The 22,025-nt window shown below is 41.1% G+C and overlaps 1 protein-coding gene across 1 annotated transcript in view; it reads left to right on the top strand.

Annotated features, from left to right (window-relative positions):
* Window positions 1–10,091: 10,091 nt before the first annotated feature.
* LOC128686223 (SUN domain-containing ossification factor) overlaps window positions 10,092–22,025 on the top strand; it is a 172,460-nt gene continuing 160,526 nt past the window's right edge. Inside the window, exons 1-3 of the mRNA XM_070083229.1 lie at window positions 10,092–10,470; window positions 12,159–12,792; window positions 14,859–15,208. Coding sequence (XP_069939330.1) covers window positions 10,319–10,470; window positions 12,159–12,792; window positions 14,859–15,208 — 1,136 coding nt within the window. The 5' untranslated portion in view covers window positions 10,092–10,318. The remainder of the gene's footprint in view (window positions 10,471–12,158; window positions 12,793–14,858; window positions 15,209–22,025) is intronic.

Raw genomic sequence — 22,025 nt, 5'->3', positions numbered from 1 at the left:
GAGAACAACGTCCAGTATTGGACCCCTACTTAAACAAGATGGGTCCTACACAGATGACAGCAAGGAAATGAGTGAGCTACTCAAGTCCCAATATGACTCAGTTTTTAGCAAGCCACTAACCAGTCTGAGAGTCGAAGATCAAAATGAATTTTTTATGAGATAGCCACAGAATTTGGTTAACACAAGCCTATCTGATGTTATCCTGACGCCAAATGACTTCGAACAGGCGATAAATGACATGCCCATGCACTCTGCCCCAGGGCCAGACTCATGGAGAGGGAGCATGGACACGGGGGTCGTCCCACAGTTACTAAAAACAACAGACATAGCCCCACTCCACAAAGGGGGCAGTAAAGCAATAGCAAAGAACTACAGACCGATAGCACTAACATCCCATATCATGTTGTTAGGTAAGACACATATGCAACAGTTAGGTATCTTTATTTCGAAACGTTTCGCCTACACAGTAGGCTTCTTCAGTCGAGTACAGAAAAGTTGATAGAAGCAGAAGAGACTTGAAGACGATGATGGACTGATTACATCGTCTTCAAGTCTCTTCTGCTTCTATCAACTTTTCTGTACTCGACTGAAGAAGCCTACTGTGTAGGCGAAACGTTTCGAAATAAAGATACCTAACTGTTGCATATGTGTCTTACCTAATAACCTCTCGGTATTATATACCATTTTAATGTTCAATCCCATATCATAAAAATCTTTGAAAGGGTCCTAAGAAGCAAGATCGCCACCCATCTAGAAACCCATCAATTACACAACCCAGGGCAACATGGGTTTAGAACAGGTCGCTCCTGTCTGTCTCAACTATTGGATCACTAAGACAAGGTCCTAGATGCACTAGAAGACAAAAAGAATGCAGATGTAATATATACAGACTTTGCAAAAGCCTTCGACAAGTGTGACCATGGCGTAATAGCGCACAAAATGCGTGCTAAAGGAATAACAGGAAAAGTCGGTCGATGGCTCTATAATTTCCTCACTAACAGAACACAGAGAGTAGTAGTCAACAGAGTAAAGTCCGAGGCAGCTACGGTGAAAAGCTCTGTTCCGCAAGGCACAGTACTCGCTCCCATCTTGTTCCTCATCCTCATATCTGACATAGACAAGGATGTCAGCCACAGCACCGTGTCTTCCTTTGCAGATGACACCCGAATCTGCATGACAGTGTTTTCCATTGCAGACACTGCAAGGCTCCAGGCGGACATCAACCAAATCTTTCAATGGGCTGCAGAAAACAATATGAAGTTCAACGATGAGAAATTTCAATTACTCAGATATGGTAAACACGAAGAAATTAAATCTTCATCAGAGTACAAAACAAATTCTGGCCACAAAATAGAGCGAAACACCAACGTCAAAGACCTGGGAGTGATCATGTCGGAGGATCTCACCTTCAAGGACCATAACATTGTATCAATCGCATCTGCTAGAAAAATGACAGGATGGATAATGAGAACCTTCAAAACTAGGGATGCCAAGCCCGTGGTGACACTCTTCAGGTCACTTGTTCTATCTAGGCTGGAATATTGCTGCACACTAACAGCACCTTTCAAGGCAGGTGAAATTGCTGACCTAGAAAATGTACAGAGAACCTTCACGGCACGCATAACGGAGATAAAACACCTCAATTACTGGGAGCGCTTGAGGTTCCTGAACCTGTATTCCCTGGAACGCAGGAGGGAGAGATACATGATTATATACACCTGGAAAATCCTAGAGAGACTAGTACCGAACTTGCACACGAAAATCACTCACTACGAAAGCAAAAGACTTGGCAGACGATGCAACATCCCCCCAATGAAAAGCAGGGGTGTCACTAGCACGTTAAGAGACCATACAATAAGTGTCAGGGGCCCGAGACTGTTCAACTGCCTCCCAGCATACATAAGGGGGATTACCAACAGACCCCTGGCAGTCTTCAAGCTGGCACTGGACAAGCACCTAAAGTCGGTTCCTGACCAGCCGGGCTGTGGCTCGTACGTTGCTTTGCGTGCAGCCTGCAGTAACAGCCTGGTTGATCAGGCTCTGATCCACAAGGAGGCCTGGTCACAGACCGGGCCGCGGGGGCGTTGACCCCCGGAACTCTCTCCAGGTAAACTCCAGGTCTCCAGGTAAGTGTTAATACCAATTATATTTTGTGAACCCAGCAAGCCTATTCATACAGTCCACACAACTTTAATTTACCAGGGTAGCTGGTTTTAATATTATAATTATTAATTTAATGTCAGGTTTAGCTTTTAGTGAGAGTGGTAGGGAGTGGGCATCGAGGGAGGTACAGTTCAGTGACCTGCTGTGACTTAAGTCCCACTTACCTTACCCAAATTACTTGCAGGTAATAATTCAGGTAATGCCCTGTAAGCCTCCTGCAGGTGATTTGTTCATAATAATAATTTTCACAGTGAGGCTCAAGTTAGAGTGTGTAGTAGAGAGTGAGATTATTTTCTAGTAAAAGTTCAATAAAGCATTTCAATTACTGGGAACGATTGATGTCCCTTTTCCTGTACTCCTTGGAACGCATCCAAGAAAGATATATCATAATACACTTGGAAAATCCTAGAGGGGCTAGTCCCAAATCTGCACACGGAAATCCCTCCCTACAAAAGTAAAAGACTCGGCAGGCGGTGCATCATCCCCCCAGTGAAAAGCAGGGGCGCCACGAGTACAACACAGTAAGTGTCAAGGGGCCAAAGATTATTCAACTGCCTCTCGAAGTCAGTACCTGACCAGCTGGGCTGTGATTCGTACGTCGGTTTGCGTGCGGCCGGCAGTAACAGCCTGGTTGATCAGGCCCTGATCCTCCGTAAGACCTGGCCATTGACCCCCGGAACACCCTCTAGGTGTGCGTGATGACACAATGGATGTTTAACATTTTTATAGATAGGGTTGTAAAAGAAGTAAATACTACTAGGGTGTTGGGAAGAGGTGTGGGATTAAAAGATAAAGAATCTAATACAAAGTGAGTTATAACAGCTTCCTTTTGCTGATGACACTGTTCTTTTGAGGGATTCTGAAGAGAGGCTGCTAAGGTTGGTGGACGAATTCGGGAGGGCACGTAAAAAGTAAAATAAAAGTAAACAAAGGAATGAGAAAGGTGATGAGAGGTAACAAAACAAATAGGTAATGAAAAATTTAATATCAGAATATCATAGACCCGTGAAGGATGAGGTGAGCCATAGAACTGTGGAGACGAAAAGAGGAATGTATAAAGAGTACAGAAGTACCAACACTAATATGGGTGAGGAGCATATGTTTTGAAAGTTGTAGCGAGAAGATTTGAGGCAATGGAGTTTACCTGGAGAGAGTTCCGGGGGTCAACGCCCCCGCGGCCCGGTCTGTGACCAGGCCTCCTGGTGGATCAGAGCCTGATCAACCAGGCTGTTGCTGCTGGCTGCACGCAAACCAACGTACGAGCCACAGCCCGGCTGATCCGGAACTGACTTTAGGTGCTATGGAGATGTCATGTCGCACTCAGCTCACACATTAATATAATAATATCTTTATTTACTACAAGTACATGTTAGACAGGCCTAGCTGACATCAGTGACATACTACTATACAGAAAGCCCCTTGTTGTGCAGATTATTATTATAAACAGGGGGGAAGCGCTAAACCCGGAGGATTATACAGCGCCTGGGGGGGGGATGTGGAAGGCATTCAGGCTTAATTCGGGGAACTGGAGCACAGATCCAATTCCCTAAATCAAGAGCCCCTCACCAACATCAAGGAACCTTCCTTGAGGGGTTGTTGTGTAGAGCATTTCGGGCAAATTAGGTCCTTGTCCCAGGATGCGACCCACACCAGTCGACTAACTCCCAGGTACCCATTTTACTGATGGGTTAACATAGACAACCGGTGTAAAGACACACGTCCAATGTTTCTACCCGCACTGGGAATCGAATGCAGACCATCGCCGTGTGAAGGGAGAGCTTTAGTGGCCCGGTGGCCTGGTGGCTAAAGCTCCCGCTTCACACACGGAGGGCCAGGGTTCGATTCCCGGCGGGTGGAAACATTTCGACACGTTTCCTTACACCTGTTGTCCTGTTCACCTAGCAGCAAATAGGTACCTGGGTGTTAGTCGACTGGTGTGGGTCGCATCCTGGGGGACAAGATTGAGGACCCCAATGGAAATAAGTTAGACAGTCCTCAATGACGCACTGACTTTCTTGGGTTATCCTGGGTGGCTAACCCTCCGGGGTTAAAAATCCGAACGAAATCTTATCTTATCTTATCTAGGCCACGGGGCACCGTCCATTTTTCGATCCACGGTACAAGTGCAAACAATGGGGCGCGCTTCCTTAAAAAAAACTGCTGTCCCTGTTCACCTGGCAGTAATTAAGCACCTGGATGTTAGCCCACTGGTGTGAGTCGCATATTGGGGAGAAAATTAACCTAATCTTCCCGAAATGCTCTGCATAACCAGGTTTTTTTTATATAGTATGTCATTGATGTCAGTTAGGTCAGAATAAGTTTTATAATGTATCATGAGAGATTGGTAAGTAAGACATAGGCAACAGTTAGGCAACTTTATTCCGAAACGTTTCGCCTACACAGTAGGCTTCTTCAGTCGAATGCAGAAAGTAGGCAGGAACATTCGAGATGTGAAGACGATGTAATTCTCCAGTCCATCACCCTTAAAGTACTTGAGTATAGTTGAGTATAGTTCAAGATGTAGGTCGAAAAAAAATACAAAAGTATTAAGCTGAAAAAAATCAGTGGAGAAAGTAAAACTGCTACAATTTAATGTCTGCAAAATTGTCAGCACTGTGTCAAGATTACACTACCTCAAAATTTTAAAATTGTTAGGAACCAAAACCAATATGGAAGCACTAAACCCATAACATTCATACAGCGCTAGGGAAATGGGAAATAATTAGATTTGATTCGAGGAGGTGAAAGATAGGTTCTGCACCTATAAACTTACATATAATTATAACAAGCGCGTGTGTCATCTACGTATGTGTCTCGCCACAGCAGAGATAACACTGATGTGTCGTCATATTCACAGTCCTTCCATTTACTACTGAGCGTTTGTGTATTTATTTAAGTATATTACCACTGCTATGGGTGTGTTGAAAGATGTTGTTGGCGTGTTGTTGGCCTAAATATATGATGTACTGGGAACCCTCTATAACGGCACTGGCAGAGTTGTCAACGAAGCTGGGACAAAGCTGCGCTAAAAATAGCAAAGTTGCTTCTTGTCTCGACGTTTACTAAGATAACGTTGTTTTTTGCTTATTGTGCTGCTATTGTATCTAATAAACTACTCTATTGCATTTTTGTTTAATTAAAGGACTTATAATCTCTAGCACACAGTTAAAGAAATGTCGATACGTATCAGTTAGGTTCAGTTCAGTAGTAAAAATGTTTACCTCAGTATCGCTTTGTGCAGCTCCGCTATGTTTAGCTCTCAGGGCCTTTGAGTCCGAGCAGCAGAATACGCTACGTAGTACTTGATTTCCAACCTTACCTCACTTGCATAAATTCTGATGAGTATTTCCCTTTTGATATTTATGCACTGAAAGTAACAGTGCATATATACGTAAAGGAGTGTATATTTTAATATACTGTTCGAAATGCATATGCATGCTAGTGGCTTTCTTGTGTGCTTAAAATTTTATTACATGGAAACTACATTGTTTTACTGCACAAAGAAATAAAATGTTTGCTTGTCAATGGCCCATATTTGGGATTAAAGAATCTTTGACTGGTGGTGAACAGATTACATGCAACCTTAATTTCTCGTGTGTAATGAATAAGATTTTAAACCCAATTAACCAGCCTTACCTCTTGATTTCTCTCCTTAATAAACAAACTCCCACCCCGCCTCTCTTTCTCTCACTAGCGACCAGTAGAGGCGGGGCCAAGAGCTATGAATCGACTCCTGTAACCACAATTAGGTGAGCACAAACACAGGAACTGTGAATCGACCCCTGCAACCACAACTAAATGAGTATACATAGTTATGGAGAATATTTTCAGAAGAGTGGTGGTTGTGGAGTACATAAAAAGGAGTGGGTTCATATATGACAACCAGCACGACTTCAGGGATGGAAAATCTTGTGTCACAAACCTATTGGAGTTCTATAACAAGATAACAGAAGTAAGACAGCAGAGATAGAGAGTAGGGTGGGCAGATTGCATTTTCTTGAACAGTAAGAAGGCTTTTGACATAGTACCACAAAAGAGACTGGTACACAAGCTGAAGGAGTAGGTAGGAAAAAAAGAAAAGCACTGCAATAGATAAGGAAATACATGACAGGAAAAAAACGAGTGATGGTCCGTGACGAGGTTTCAGAATGGGTGAATGTGACGGGTGGGGTTCCACAAGAATCGGTGAATCAGTCCTTGAGTCGATGCTGTTTCTCGTATACGTGAAACATGACATAAGGAATAGAGTCTGAGGTGTCCCTGTTTGCAGACGACGTGAAACTAACGAGGAGAATACAAGTTGACAAAGACCAGGAAAGGCTGCAAAGGAATCTAGACAGGCTACAGACTTGGTCTAACAAATGGCTCCTGGAGTTTAACCCCACCAAGTACAAAGTTATGAAGCTTGGAGAAGGATAAAGAAGACCGTAGACGGAGTACAGGCTCAGGGGGCATAGGCTGCAAACCTTACTCGACGAGGAGTATCATACATTTACGACTGGAAACCGTGTATGTCAGCGTCATATTGGAGTACGCAGCACCAGCATGGAAACCACACCTGGTCAAGCACATCAAGAAATTGGAGAAAGCGCGGAGGTTTGCAACAAGACTAGTCCCGGGGCTAATGGGTATATCCTGTAAGGTAAGGTTAAGGGAATTCATCCTGATGACACAGGAGGATTAGGGGATTATGATAACGACGTACAAAATACTGAGAGGAATTGACAAGGTGAACAGGGACAGAATGTTTCAGAGATGGGAAATAGGAACAAGAGGGCACAACTGGAAGTTGAAAACTCAGATGAGTCATAGGGATATTAGGAAGTATTTCTTTAGCCTTAGAGTTGTCAGGAAGTGGAACTATCTAGAGAGTGAAGTGGTAGAGGAAGGATCCATACATAGCTTTAAGAAGAGGTTCAAGGCGCATGTAGCCGAAAGTGAGTGGATCTGGTAGCAACCAGCAAAGAGGCGGGACCAGGAGCTGTGAATCGACCCCTGCAACCACATATAGGTGAGTCCACATGCAAGGTTCGGTTTCACTAGGCCCTTGATGGAGGCCGTGGACCTAGTTGGTATTCTGATATGGTCCCCTACGAGTGCTGGAGAAATGTTACTGACCACATTACTGACAGGAAGGATTGTGTTCAGTACCTGGTCCATAGATCTCTCATGCGTGTTGTGATGAGTCTGCTTATTTTGTTGGATGTACCTTAAATATGTGGCTCCTGCGTGATAGAATAAAGTTCAGTTGCAGTTCTTTCGTATTATTGTTCTCAAAACGCTAACTGATAGCCCAAGATTGTAATCTACTCCCTCTCTGAAAGCACATGACTTTGCTAATTCATCAGTTCAATCATGCATCTGAAGACCCATGTGAGACGGAATTCGTAAAAGGTGGCCCGGTGGTCTGGTGGCTAAAGCTCCCGCTTCACACACGGAGGGCCCGGGTTCGATTCCCGGCGGGTGGAAATTCCGACACGTTTCCTTACACCTATTGTCCTGTTCACCTAGCAGCAAATAGGTACCTGGGTGTTAGTCGACTGGTGTGGGTCGCATCCTGGGGGACAAGATTAAGGACCCCAATGGAAATAAGTTAGACAGTCCTCGATGACGCACTGACTTTCTTGGTTTTACAAAGGGGCGTTCCTGCCTTACGAATTTATTAACTTTTTTCACTAAGGTATTTGAGGAGGTAGATCATGGTAATGAATATGATATTGTGTATATGGACTTCAGTAAGGCTTTTGACAGGGTCCCACATCAGAGACTATTGAGGAAAATTAAAGCACATGGAATAGGAGGAGAAATTTTTTCCTGGATAGAGGCATGGTTGACAAATAGGCAGCAGAGAGTTTGCATAAATGGGGAGAAATCAGAGTGGGGAAGCGTCACGAGCGGTGTTCCACAGGGGTCAGTGTTGGGCCCCCTGCTGTTCACAATCTACATAAACGACATAGATGAGGGCATAAAGAGCGACATCGGCAAGTTTGCCGATGACACCAAAATAGGCCGTCGAATTCATTCTGACGAGGACATTCGAGCACTCCAGGAAGATTTGAATAGACTGATGCAGTGGTCGGAGAAGTGGCAGATGCAGTTTAATATAGACAAATGCAAAGTTCTAAATGTTGGACAGGACAATAACCATGCCACATATAAACTAAATAATGTAGATCTTAATATTACGGATTGCGAAAAAGATTTAGGAGTTCTGGTTAGATAAGATAAGATAAGATTTCGTTCGGATTTTTAACCCCGGAGGGTTAGCCACCCAGGATAACCCAAGAAAGTCAGTGCGTCATCGAGGACTGTCTAACTTATTTCCATTGGGGTCCTTAATCTTGTCCCCCAGGATGCGACCCACACCAGTCGACTAACACCCAGGTACCTATTTGCTGCTAGGTGAACAGGACAACAGGTGTAAGGAAACGTGTCGAAATGTTTCCACCCGCCGGGAATCGAACCCGGGCCCTCCGTGTGTGAAGCGGGAGCTTTAGCCACCAGGCCACCGGGCCTGAAACCAAGACAACAGTGCATAAGTGTTCGCAATAAAGCTAATAGAATCCTTGGCTTCATATCAAGAAGCATAAATAATAGGAGTCCTCAGGTTGTTCTTCAACTCTATACATCCTTGGTTAGGCCTCATTTAGATTATGCTGCACAGTTTTGGTCACCGTATTACAGAATGGATATAAATTCTCTGGAAAATGTACAAAGGAGGATGACAAAGATGATCCCATGTATCAGAAACCTTCCCTATGAGGATAGACTAAGGGCCCTGAAACTGCACTCTCTAGAAAGACGTAGAATTAGGGGGGATATGATTGAGGTGTATAAATGGAAGACAGGAATAAATAAAGGGGATGTAAATAGTGTGCTGAAAATATCTAGCCTAGACAGGACTCGCAGCAATGGTTTTAAGTTGGAAAAATTCAGATTCAGGAGGGATATAGGAAAGTACTGGTTTGGTAATAGAGTTGTGGATGAGTGGAACAAACTCCCAAGTACCGTTATAGAGGCCAGAACGTTGTGTAGCTTTAAAAATAGGTTGGATAAATACATGAGTAGATGTGGGTGGGTGTGAGTTAGACCTGATAGCTTGTGCTACCAGGTCGGTTGCCGTGTTCCTCCCTTAAGTCAGTGTGACCTGACCTGACTAGGTTGGGTGCATTGGCTTAAGCCGGTAGGAGACTTGGACCTGCCTCGCATGGGCCAGTAGGCCTTCTGCAGTGTTCCTTCGTTCTTATGTTCTGTTCTTATGGTTATCCTGGGTGGCTAACCCTCCGGGGTTAAAAATCCGAACGAAATCTTATTCTTATTCTTATTCTTATTCACTCCGTCCCCACTGTCCACAATCCTAGCATACCTACTTACCCAGGTTAGGTTACATAAGGTAAGGTTTGTTAGGAAACAGGACAAGTAAAGGACCCCAATGGAAATAAGTCACTCTGTCTGACTTTTTTGGGTTATCCTAGGTTCTCTACACATATGCTGCTATGTATGATAATTCTTTGTAACTGTATTTGTGTATACCTGAATAAAACTTACTTAAGTGTTTCCTGACGCGGGTCTTAGTTATATAATGACCCGCAGTTGGAACTTTTGGTCATCTGACCGAGGCCTTCCCCTGGCTTATCGGTCCACCTCCCTTTAAAAATTATGATTACAATTATAACCATTAGATAATATATAAATTAGCCAGGGACCTTGAGGGGTCATAGTGGCCATGGTGAGAGCAGTGTTGCCAGTGCATTATTATAATTATAATCACGGGGAGCGTTAAACCCGTAGCATTTACAGCTCATGGGGGATGATGGAAGGTATTCAGGCTCAATTCAGGGAACCGGAGCACAGATCCAATTCCCAAGATCAAGAGCCCTTCACCAGCGTCAAGGAACCTCCCATGAGGGGTGTTGCCAGTGCAGCAGAGTGTAGCATAGTAAGCGAGGGTTGGTGGCAGCGCTGATCAAAACAACATACACGTCAGTGTTGTCTGGCCGCCGCAGCCAACACCTTTAACTCTACGTTTAAAACACCCCTAGGATCTTTAATTACCATGTTCTGTCAGTCACACTAAGACAATGGGCTTTGTTAAAATGACTCGTACCAAAATGTGGAGCCGGTTTTCAGCGAACGTCGTAGGGAGGGACCCCAAATGGAAGAAATAAGTGCAATGGCCAAGGATCGTCGTCGAGAAATCCCCATCCAAATTCAAATGAGCGATAGACTTAACAGGCTTTTAAAGCTTCAGTGTAGTGTGATGTGCAAGTTCATGTTCGTGTTGATCATCTTATGTGCACATTACAGGTTAGTTAATCATGATAGATTATTGTACAGATGACTAATGGGTAAATTATGAGCCAACATTTGGGTTGATTTGGAGCAACAACATTGCTGGATAATAGCATAATTACACCAAAAAAAATAAAAATTATTTGTTCTCTATCACTTCGAAACAACCGAAGATGGGTGTATTTAAGGGAGAGTAAACTATTTTATCAGACAAAATATTGTGGCTGTAGATACCTTGATTTTTGTAATATTCTGGTTTAATTCAGAGTTCATATAATATTTGCTAACTCGCAAAGCTCCCCTCAAGGGAGGTTCCTTGACGCTGGTGAGGGGCTCTTGATATAGGGAATTGGATCTGTGCTCTGGTTCTCTGAATTGAGCCTGAATACCTTCCATATCATCCCCACCTGTGCTGTATAATCCTTCCCCATGATTATAATAATATAACACTTCCCCATGATTATAATAATTCTCACAGAGCTGCTTTAACGCACTAATACTTTCTCGATTACTTATTGAAAGCTTATGCTGTACTGGATCCTGTCCCTGTCTGGAGAGGAAATAATGTGCAGATTTGTGTGGAAATACATAGCAGCATAAGACTGAAAACCTAATGCCACCTTCTCAGGTTTCCATTTGGTGACTGAAACGTCCATTATCCATGAATCCCTATGCTTCCTTTTTATATAAGTATTGTGTGTAGGACTATGATGTCTTGCAATATATAGTGTATATACACAAATTTTCATAATATCCCTAATGTAAAGGTACAAGGGCAAACTCAGGTGGGGTTGAACTCCAGTTACACTTTTTTTTTTATATATATATGGAGTAAACATGTTAATCATTGCACCATGGTTGCTAAAGGAAATAAATTTTAAAAAATTCAGAATTTGCCAAATTGTGAAAGGCTCCAGACTGACATACAAATTCATATTTTACACTTCTCATTACCAGTCCTAGTGCCAGGTACCTGAATTGGTAATGATTATATATCCCTACATTCCTTCATGTAACAGTAAAAATTTCACTAACAAAAAAAGGCACAATACCAAGACCGGAACAATACACAAATAACCCACACATAGAAGAGAGGAGCTTATGACGATGTTTCGGGCCGACTTGGACCATTTACAAAGAAATGTCGTCGTAAGCTCCTCTCTTCTATGTGTGGGCTATTTGTGTAAAAATTTCACTGTTGTAATTGTGACTATGACATGGAAGTCTTTCATACATATTTTTGTGTTTGGTATTGTCTTTACAAAGGGAAAAGTCTTGAAACTATCTTTAGTGACTATCATAAACTTACTGTCATTTCACCCTTATTACTACAAAATAAAGCCTTATTCTTATATATGTTATATTCTTTCATATCTCACAGCTCTATTCTTGTATACCTCTCAGATGTATTCTTGTATACCTCACATAGTTAGATTCTTGTATACCAGCTAAATTCTTGCATATCTCACACATTATATTTATAATGAAGTAAACCTTTGTATTGTGTATGATAATATGGTACTTCATACATTCAGTATAGCTCACAACTTCCACTACAAGGTGTTCCAAACAACCAATCTCTCTTGTTGTGCATTCGCATGTTTTGATAAATTGTACTCTAGTAATTTTTCTATACCTATTACATATTTGAGTTCCCTTATACAGTATTTGCTTTAAACTGACAAATACTTATTTGTTTTCAGTATAGGCCAATGTCAAGATGTCTTTCAAAGCACAGCTGAAGTTTCACAGGAAAAGAGAAGCAGCAATCCTGCAGTGCCAACACCACCTCTATCCACTGACTATGTGGATAGATTTAAATCCCTGGCTCAGAGTAATGTTGAAAGAGCAAAAAGCATCCTTGGCATATCAGACATTCCAGAAAGTGATGCCACATCAAAACCAGTTTATAAAGCAGAAGATACTAAAAAGTTACTCACTTCGTTAAAGAAAGAGTTTTTAACAAAGCATGCAGTGCCAGCAGCTGTGTCTGCCACAGGATATCATCACATTAAAGAAATGGCTAAGCAGCAAGGTAAAGAATCATCAGATGTATTAAAGGAAACCTCAACACAAACAAAGAATACTATTAATCTTGCTGACTATACTAGTCCAGCTGAAGAAAAGTCCCCACCATTAAAAGTAGAGACAACAGTCATTCCAGAAAAGTCAGATTCTCCCTCTGAAACGAGACAACTTGCTTTAGATAAAAGGAAGATGAAAGGTAAAGAAAAGTTTATACATTTCATTAGTGAAGAGGTTCATGATCATCTACTCGCACAAGAAGATAGCATGAAAGAAAAATACAAATATGAGAAGATTATAGATGAAGATAAGGTTAGTAATTATGTTTTGTGTTTTAGAGCATGTTGCCTTATAATTTAGCTTTTATTGTACCAATTATTTTTTTTTATTAACACATTGGCCATTTCCCACCAAGGCAGGGTGGCCCGAAAAAGAAAAACTTTCAACATCATTCACTCTGTCACTCTTGCCGGAGGTGCACTCACACTAAAGTTATAAAACTGCAACATTAACACCCCGTTTCAGAGTGCAGACACTGTACTTTCCATGTCCAGGACTCAAGTTCGACCTGCTGGTTTCCCCGAATCCCTTCATAAATGTTACCTTGCTCTTGCACCAGCAGCATGTCATGTCTCTACTCACTCCTATTTGACACGCTCACGCATACTTGCTGGAAGTCCAAGCCCCTCGTACACAAAACCTCCTTTACCCCCTCCCTCCATCCTTTCCTAGGCCGACCCCTGCCCCACCTTCCTTCCATTACAGATTTATATGCTCTCTCAAATTTGTCAGTTGTGCCTATATCCAACAAGGTAGAGCATAAAAAATCAGAAACTTTACGGCAGTATGTAAAACAGATATAGCCTCTCCTCACTTAACAATGGGGTTCTGTTCCTAAGAGGTTGTTAAGCGAGGAGCATACTAAACTGGTAGTGAGTTTGTGGGAACCATCTTTAGATATTTTTTTAATGTCACCTTTGCACCATTTATAACATTTCTAGTACAGTATATTTTTAAATGATTATGCAGTAGTGTACTATATAATGTAATAAACAGAATAGAGGAAATCAGCTCCAATACACATTACTTAGGTTTGCACACTGGTTGGAGAGCTGGTCAAAAGTCCAAGCGGTCGGTAAACGAATACGTCACTAAGTGAGGAGAGGCTGTATTGTATTTATATAATAAAAATTCCTCCATATACATTAACTACTAATGTTTGACTTTCTTCTGTAAAAGTTTGTCAAAAAACATGTAAGAGAAAAATTAATATTTCCCAAATATTTATCTATGAAGGTTTTTATTTAGAATTAATTGCAGTACTGTATAAGGTTTGCAGCATTAAAAACAATAAGAAAGAAAAATAAATCATACCCCCGGCCGGGATTGAACCCGCGGTCATAGAGTCTCAAAACTCCAGCCCGTCGCGTTAGCCACTAGACGGGCTGGAGTTTTGAGACTCTATGACCGCGGGTTCAATCCCGGCCGGGGGTATGGTTTGTTTGCAATCGTGTCATTACGATTTCTTGAGTCAGAAAAATAAATGTTTTAATGCTTTTTAAATGTTTGGAATCGCTAAGTGCAACTAGTTGAGTATTTTATTAGAAAGGCTATGTTTTACTGTCTGCTTAAAAATATTAACTGCTCCAAAATTACATAGAATATTTATATCAGTAGTGTTAATATCTGAAGAGATTGTGCAGATTAAGCAGATTATGCAGGTTAAGCAGAAATAATATACATAAATAGGATCACAAAGACTTCTTGTGTAAGTGTTTGAAGAGCTTCATGAATAGGCACCAATACTTACAGATGTACAGTATGTGAAGGCACTGAAGTACAGCGCTATAATTTGGTACTGTGTGGTTTGGTTACTTGTGTCAGGGACAGGGAAATCTTCAGCTTATTGTGGGGTCCTTTAGTAATGTAATCACCAAAGCAGTTACTGGATAGTCCCAAGAGTGTTTAATTTGATGGACTGAGTGATGCACACATAAATAACATCTCTACGGTATTACAAAAACTAAGAAAACAGAAGATAACATTTATGAAGGGATTCAGAGAAACCAGTTAGTTGGACTTCAGTCCTAGAGGTGGGAGGTATAGTGCTTATATTGTGAAGAAGTGGAGATGTTTCAGGTTAGAGAGTCATATGAATTGTGAAGTCCATGCACTTTGGGCAAGACAGCTGTTGAAGAATTACTTTTTTTCACACCCCACCCTGCTGGGAGGCAGCCATTGTGGTATAAAGAAAAAAAAATCGTAGTTGAAGAAAGTTTCTATACCAAGAGAGAAGAACCAGTTTATATTTCTAACTGGTTGAAATGTCATAAAGTTCAAGTTGTAAAATATATTTTTTTTTTCTCTTTCAACTACAGCATTTGATGGAGTCAAAGAACAAAGAAGCAATGGTGCATAAGCCAGTTGTCGAAGGAGAAAGGCCTACCACTTTGGTGCAGCCAGAAAATAGTGATTTGTCTGAAAAAGTTGAGAATTATGTAAAATTGAATGTTTTCCATAAAAGAGGAGCTCTGGCTACCATGGAAAAATCAGTGGACTCAATTAATGATGACAATTCTGTGGGAGACCTTAAAATAAACAAAGGAAGTGGTGTGCAGGATAACAATATCTTGAATCAGGAAAATGGTGAAAGTGTTAATAAAGTTTCAAATGAAGAGAAAGGAATCAGTGACACACACGGCAAGAATATGAAAGAAATTGCTGATGGGTAAGTACACTTTTTATTATAAAAAATGCTATAATATATGTGCATGCATGTACTGTATCAATATTAGAATATACGAATGAAGGAGCACTGCAGTAGGCCAACTGCATGGCTGTGTATATTATAATATGGGTGTATGTGTGCATATGTGCATTGCTTGTGCCTTTTATGAATGTTATGAATGATTATTAAATATCTACATGCCAACTTGATAAAACTGAATTGAAGACTCAAATTTTCAAGGTGTTTCCCAGCCAGGTAAGTACAGCATTCTTGGAGTGTAATTTATGATTTTATTTTCATATATTGTACTGCATATTGTACATTCTCATGTTTAAATGGAGGTTTAAGGTCATAATATGAAATTGAGGCAAATGGAATCTCGGGTATTATCTCAAATGCAGCAGACTAACTATGTAATCAGTTTGTGTATAATAAATGTGATCAGCATAATTAAAAAAAAATGGATTAGTGGTTTTGCCACTTTTCTGAAATCCTGTCCTGACACTGCACAAAATGGTTTATTGTCTGTTGCCAGCCAGTCATGGAGACTTTATTTTTGCTTCAAGGTACAGTTAGAGCATCTCTAACATATTCTACTATAATGCATAAAATGCATGAGATAAACCGTAAAATTGAAATTTAGTTAAAACCACACAAGTCTGCAAAATTCCAGATTCTCCCCACAGTTTTGACCCACATTCGTCTTCCCTAGAGGAAGCTTGTGCCAAGGCCAAGTGAATGGACACAACCTGTGTTTTTTTTTCTCCCACACTTCAGGTTTTTGGCTTCTTTGAGATGACTTAATAAAGACACACTACACTATGCCATTCTCTAATCTACCATTACCTTGTCTGTAGTGGATAACTGAAGTATAATGAACACTTGTCAATGCTCAATAATAACTCGCGTGGAGACAAACTGTATATTTCGATCCTCTTCTGGGATCCTCTTCAGCAGATACATAAGTGAAAGGAGAACATGAATATATATATATACGTATAGGGAAGGTTGCAGCTCACTCCATAACAGGGAGTGGCACATTGGAGGATGTGTCAAGTACTGAGTGGATGAAGAAGACAGGACCTGTGGTGAAGCTAAAAATTTAGGTAGGACATTCCTTTGTGCTATGTGATTCCTGGTCATGTGTTGGTGTTTTGTATTAGGTTGGGTGCTTGTGTGTACTTATTGAGGACAAATTTTGAAATGATGTCTGGCTTCTATTGTCCCTGTGGGATATTGAAACTGGGAGTGGTAGCTATGAAGGCAGATTCTATGATTCTGCATTTGTGACTGCAGTGTGTGATTTGTGTATGGTGGTGGTAGCTTCCCAGTGAATATTGTGATTATTGTAGCTGACATGTTGAAAAATGGCTGAATTTTCCTGTGCATAACCTATTGCTCTCTGGTGTTCGATGATCCTTGTAGATGGTGTTCGGCCTGTCTACCCTATGTATACTTGATTGTAGTCTACATGGTATCTAGTGAACCACTGTTGTGTCTGGTGTAGCCGAATGTTTGTGTTTATTGGTAAAGAGATTCCCTAGTTTGTTAGCATAGAATATAATTTTGTTGGTCACTTTCTCAAGAGAGTTGAATGTACCTTGTTGAAAGGGTACTGTGAGTTGAGATTTGCTGGATGGAGTTGAGCTTTTGTGAACTAAGGTTTTGTAATAGTTGATATTTGCTCTCGTTTCTCCTTGTTTTATAAACCAGTCAGGGTATCCTAATCTGGAGAATAGTGTTCTAAGGATATCTTTTTCTTGGTTTAACTTTGATGGGGTCTGCATATCCGGAGTGGACGTAAAAATAGGCTTGAGATGATGGTGATCTTGATCTGCATTGAATGGTGGCTATAGAAATGAACTTAGTGGGCAGAGTGAGTGGGCTTCCTGTAAACAGAATTCAACCTGATAGTTATTTCTATGGTATTTGTGATTGTAAAAATTATAGAGGAATAAGTTTACTGAGTATACCAGGAAAAGTATACGGTAGGGTTATAATTGAAAGAATTAGAGGTAAGACAGAATGTAGATTTGCGGACGAGCAAGGAGGCTTCAGAGTGGGTAGGGGATGTGTAGATCAAGTGTTTACATTGAAGCATATACGTGAACAGTATTTAGATAAAGGTAGGGAAGTTTTTATTGCATTTATGGATTTAGAAAAGGCATATGATAGAGAGGATAGAGGAGCAATGTGGCAGATGTTGCAAGTATATGGAATAGGTGGTAAGTTACTAAATGCTGTAAAGAGCTTTTATGAGGATAGTGAGGCTCAGGTTAGGGTGTGTAGAAGAGAGGGAGAATACTTCCCGGTAAAAGTAGGTCTTAGACAGGGATGTGTAATGTCACCATGGTTGTTTAATATATTTATAGATGGGGTTGTAAAAGAAGTAAATGCTAGGGTGTTCGGGAGAGGGGTGGAATTAAATTATGGGGAATCAAATTCAAAATGGGAATTGACACAGTTACTTTTTGCTGATGATACTGTGCTTATGGGAGATTCTAAAGAAAAATTGCAAAGGTTAGTGGATGAGTTTGAGAATGTGTGTAAAGGTAGAAAGTTGAAAGTGAACATAGAAAAGAGTAAGGTGATGAGGGTATCAAATGATTTAGATAAAGAAAAATTGGATATCAAATTGGGGAGGAGGAGTATGGAAGAAGTGAATGTTTTCAGATACTTAGGAGTTGACGTGTCGGCGGATGGATTTATGAAGGATGAGGTTAATCATAGAATTGATGAGGGAAAAAAGGTGAGTGGTGCGTTGAGGTATATGTGGAGTCAAAAAACGTTATCTATGGAGGCAAAGAAGGGAATGTATGAAAGTATAGTAGTACCAACACTCTTATATGGATGTGAAGCTTGGGTGGTAAATGCAGCAGCGAGGAGATGGTTGGAGGCAGTGGAGATGTCCTGTCTAAGGGCAATGTGTGGTGTAAATATTATGCAGAAAATTCGGAGTGTGGAAATTAGGAGAAGGTGTGGAGTTAATAAAAGCATTAGTCAGAGGGCAGAAGAGGGGTTGTTGAGGTGGTTTGGTCATTTAGAGAGAATGGATCAAAGTAGAATGACATGGAAAGCATATAAATCTATAGGGGAAGGAAAGAGGTGTAGGGGTCGTCCTCGAAAGGGTTGGAAAGAGGGGGTAAAGGAGGTTTTGTGGGCGAGGGGCTTGGACTTCCAGCAAGCGTGCATGAGCGTGTTAGATAGGAGTGAATGGAGACGAATGATACTTGGGACCTGACGATCTGTTGGAGTGTGAGCAGGGTAATATTTAGTGAAGGGATTCAGGGAAACCGGTTATTTTCATATGGTCGGACTTGAGTCCTGGAAATGGGAAGTACAATGCCTGCACTTTAAAGGAGGGGTTTGGGATATTGGCAGTTTGGAGGGATATGTTGTGTATCTCTATACGTATATGCTTCTAAACTGTTGTATTCTGAGCACCTCTGCAAAAGCAGTGATAATGTGTGAGTGTGGTGAAAGTGTTGAATGATGATGAAAGTATTTTCTTTTTGGGGATTTTCTTTCTTTTTTTTTTTGGGTCACCCTGCCTCGGTGGGAGACGGCCGACTTGTTAAAAAAAAAAAAAAAAAAAAAATGTGCCTGGGGATCTACTACAACAAATCACCTTAAGCCATTAATAACCTAACAAAAAGCTGCTGTGTGGACTATCACCCATTCCTGTGCAAGACAACCCCCCCCTCCTCTCTTCAAGAGTTTGAACTTACTTAATGTGTAAAATATAGACTCATATTACATGTATAGTACAGTGGAACCCCGGTTTTCGTCCTGTCCAGTTATCATACAATTCAGTTTTCGACCACTTTTTTCAGCGAAATTTTCCTCCTGTTTTCATACATTCACTTGGAAATTGTCTGTACCAGGTGCGCCCACCTGCCCGCTCATACGTTCATGACTCAGTCTGTCTTTGTTACTTGTTCAGTGAGTATTACTCCGTGCATTTATCTGAAACATTTCATAATAATCCATTGATTTTGTGTTTGCAAGCCACCATGGGGCCAAAGAAAGTCCATGGGGTTGGAGGTGAGTGGCCAGGATGTGGAAGAGTTGGTGGACAACCACAGGGAAGAGCTAACCACTGAAGAGCTGCAAGACCTTCATTTGCAACAGCAACAGACCTTAGTTGAGGAAATTGCTTCAGAGGAGGAGGAGGAGGAAAAGAGAGGGGAGAATGTGCCTTCTTCAGCGATTAAGGACAATTGTGCAAAGTGGAGTGAGGTGCAATGTTTTGTAGAGAAAAATCACCCTAACAAAGCTGTTGCAAGCCATGTCAGCAACATGTTCAATGACAATGCCATGTCCCATTTTAGGCAAATCTTAGAGATGCCAGAAACAGGCCTCTCTAGACAGATTTTTTGTGTGACAGGGGTCCAGTGACTCTCAAGCTGGTCCTAGTGCCAGTAAAAGACAAATAAGGGAAGTAACCCCGAATAGGGCTTTGATACCTGAAGCCCTTATGGAGAGGATTCCCCTTCCAGACAATAACCTCTCCTTCCTTTCCCCTCCTCGCTGTCTTTTATATGCCAACAAGAGTCTTCAATAAAGGTAAAAGTGATGTTAAATGTTCATTTATCCATTTCATTAGTGCTTTATATTTATTTCTCATTGTTTTCTGTATGTAAAACTATAGTTATTCTCTATAAAATGTATTTTTTTGTTAATATTTTTGGGTGTCTGGAAAGGATTAATTGGATTTACATTACATGTATTTCTTATGGGAAATATTACTGCAGTTTTCGTACAAAATGGTTTTCGGCTGACCTTCTGGAATGGAATAAAGATGAAAACTGGGGTTCCACTGCATATAGAATGTTTAGCTCCAACATAAACCGTCCTCAAAAACTTTTCCTTGATAGCTCCAACAAAACACAGGCACAATACATGACACAAAGCTCTTTGACATTTCCCATGTCCTACTCACCCTGTGCAAAAATACAATACACATAAGAGCCCTTAATTAAGATCTGGAATTCATTGCCTGAACCATTGAAAGGTTCCCTGTCTGCCAAATAAGTTTAAAGCTATTGTTAAAAATCACCTCATCTCCCTAACGTAGCAAAACCAACACTATACTATTCCAAACAAAACCAGCACATCCAACTCTATCCTTGTTATTCCAATTTTCCTCAAACTCCCATAGAAAATTAATTACTCGTCTTGTTCCATTATAATTCTACTGAAACCTAATTAACTTCCTGTTTCTTCACCTCTTTTATAATTGTCCCATAGCCTGAAGACAGTCGGTTTGAAACTGCTTAAGAAATCCCAATTAAGTTAAGCTCACTGATAATTGTACTATTAACATTTAGTTAATTGACTTAGCAACCTCACTTCTTGTATGTTTAAAAAAAAAAAATTCTACTTGTTTACCAATGTCTAGTTCTTAAGTAGTTTGTAAGCATTAGGATTAGTCTGCCCGAAATGCACCGCATGCTAGTGGCTTTCTTTTGTTCTTAACAGTATTTTATTACATGTAAACTACATTTTGTATACTGCAGAAAAGAAATAGACATATGTATTGTAAGAAGTTGCCTGCCTGGCATTTCAACATGTTTGTGCTGCAGATTAGTTGTTGTAAAAGCCTAATTGGTTCACAACCCCCTCAGGAGAGGTTCCTTGACACCACTAAGGGGGTTCTTAATCCAAGGAATTGGACTTGACCTTCCCTCCTTTACATTAAAAGTGATTGCATTACATTTTTCAGGCACTGTATGACGCCCAGTGGGTTTAGTATTCCCCATGAATGTAATAATAATTAACAATAACAACCCCAACAACGAATGAACGACAGTGGACATATTTTTTTTTTTATTTTTTTATTATCACACCGGCCGATTCCCACCAAGGCAGGGTGGCCCGAAAAAGAAAAACTTTCACCATCATTCACTCCATCACTGTCTTGCCAGAAGGGTGCTTTACACTACAGTTTTTAAACTGCAACATTAACACCCCTCCTTCAGAGTGCAGGCACTGTACTTCCCATCTCCAGGACTCAAGTCCGGCCTGCCGGTTTCCCTGAATCCCTTCATAAATGTTACTTTGCTCACACTCCAACAGCACGTCAAGTATTAAAAACCATTTGTCTCCATTCACTCCTATCAAACACGCTCACGCATGCCTGCTGGAAGTCCAAGCCCCTCGCACACAAGACCTCCTTTACCCCCTCCCTCCAACCCTTCCTAGGCCGACCCCTACCCCGCCTTCCTTCCACTACAGACTGATACACTCTTGAAGTCATTCTGTTTCGCTCCATTCTCTCTACATGTCCGAACCACCTCAACAACCCTTCCTCAGCCCTCTGGACAACAGTTTTGGTAATCCCGCACCTCCTCCTAACTTCCAAACTACGAATTCTCTGCATTATATTCACACCACACATTGCCCTCAGACATGACATCTCCACTGCCTCCAGCCTTCTCCTCGCTGCAACATTCATCACCCACGCTTCACACCCATATAAGAGCGTTGGTAAAACTATACTCTCATACATTCCCCTCTTTGCCTCCAAGGACAAAGTTCTTTGTCTCCACAGACTCCTAAGTGCACCACTCACTCTTTTTCCCTCATCAATTCTATGATTCACCTCATCTTTCATAGACCCATCCGCTGACACGTCCACTCCCAAATATCTGAATACGTTCACCTCCTCCATCCTCTCTCCCTCCAATCTGATATTCAATCTTTCATCACCTAATCTTTTTGTTATCCTCATAACCTTACTCTTTCCTGTATTCACCTTTAATTTTCTTCTTTTGCACACCCTACCAAATTCATCCACCAATCTCTGCAACTTCTC

The sequence above is a fragment of the Cherax quadricarinatus genome, chromosome 9, assembly GCF_038502225.1.
Source record: "Cherax quadricarinatus isolate ZL_2023a chromosome 9, ASM3850222v1, whole genome shotgun sequence".
Taxonomy (NCBI): domain Eukaryota; kingdom Metazoa; phylum Arthropoda; class Malacostraca; order Decapoda; family Parastacidae; genus Cherax; species Cherax quadricarinatus.
The sequence above is the reverse complement of the archived record's forward strand: the minus strand, read 5'-3'. Positions and strand labels throughout refer to the sequence as shown.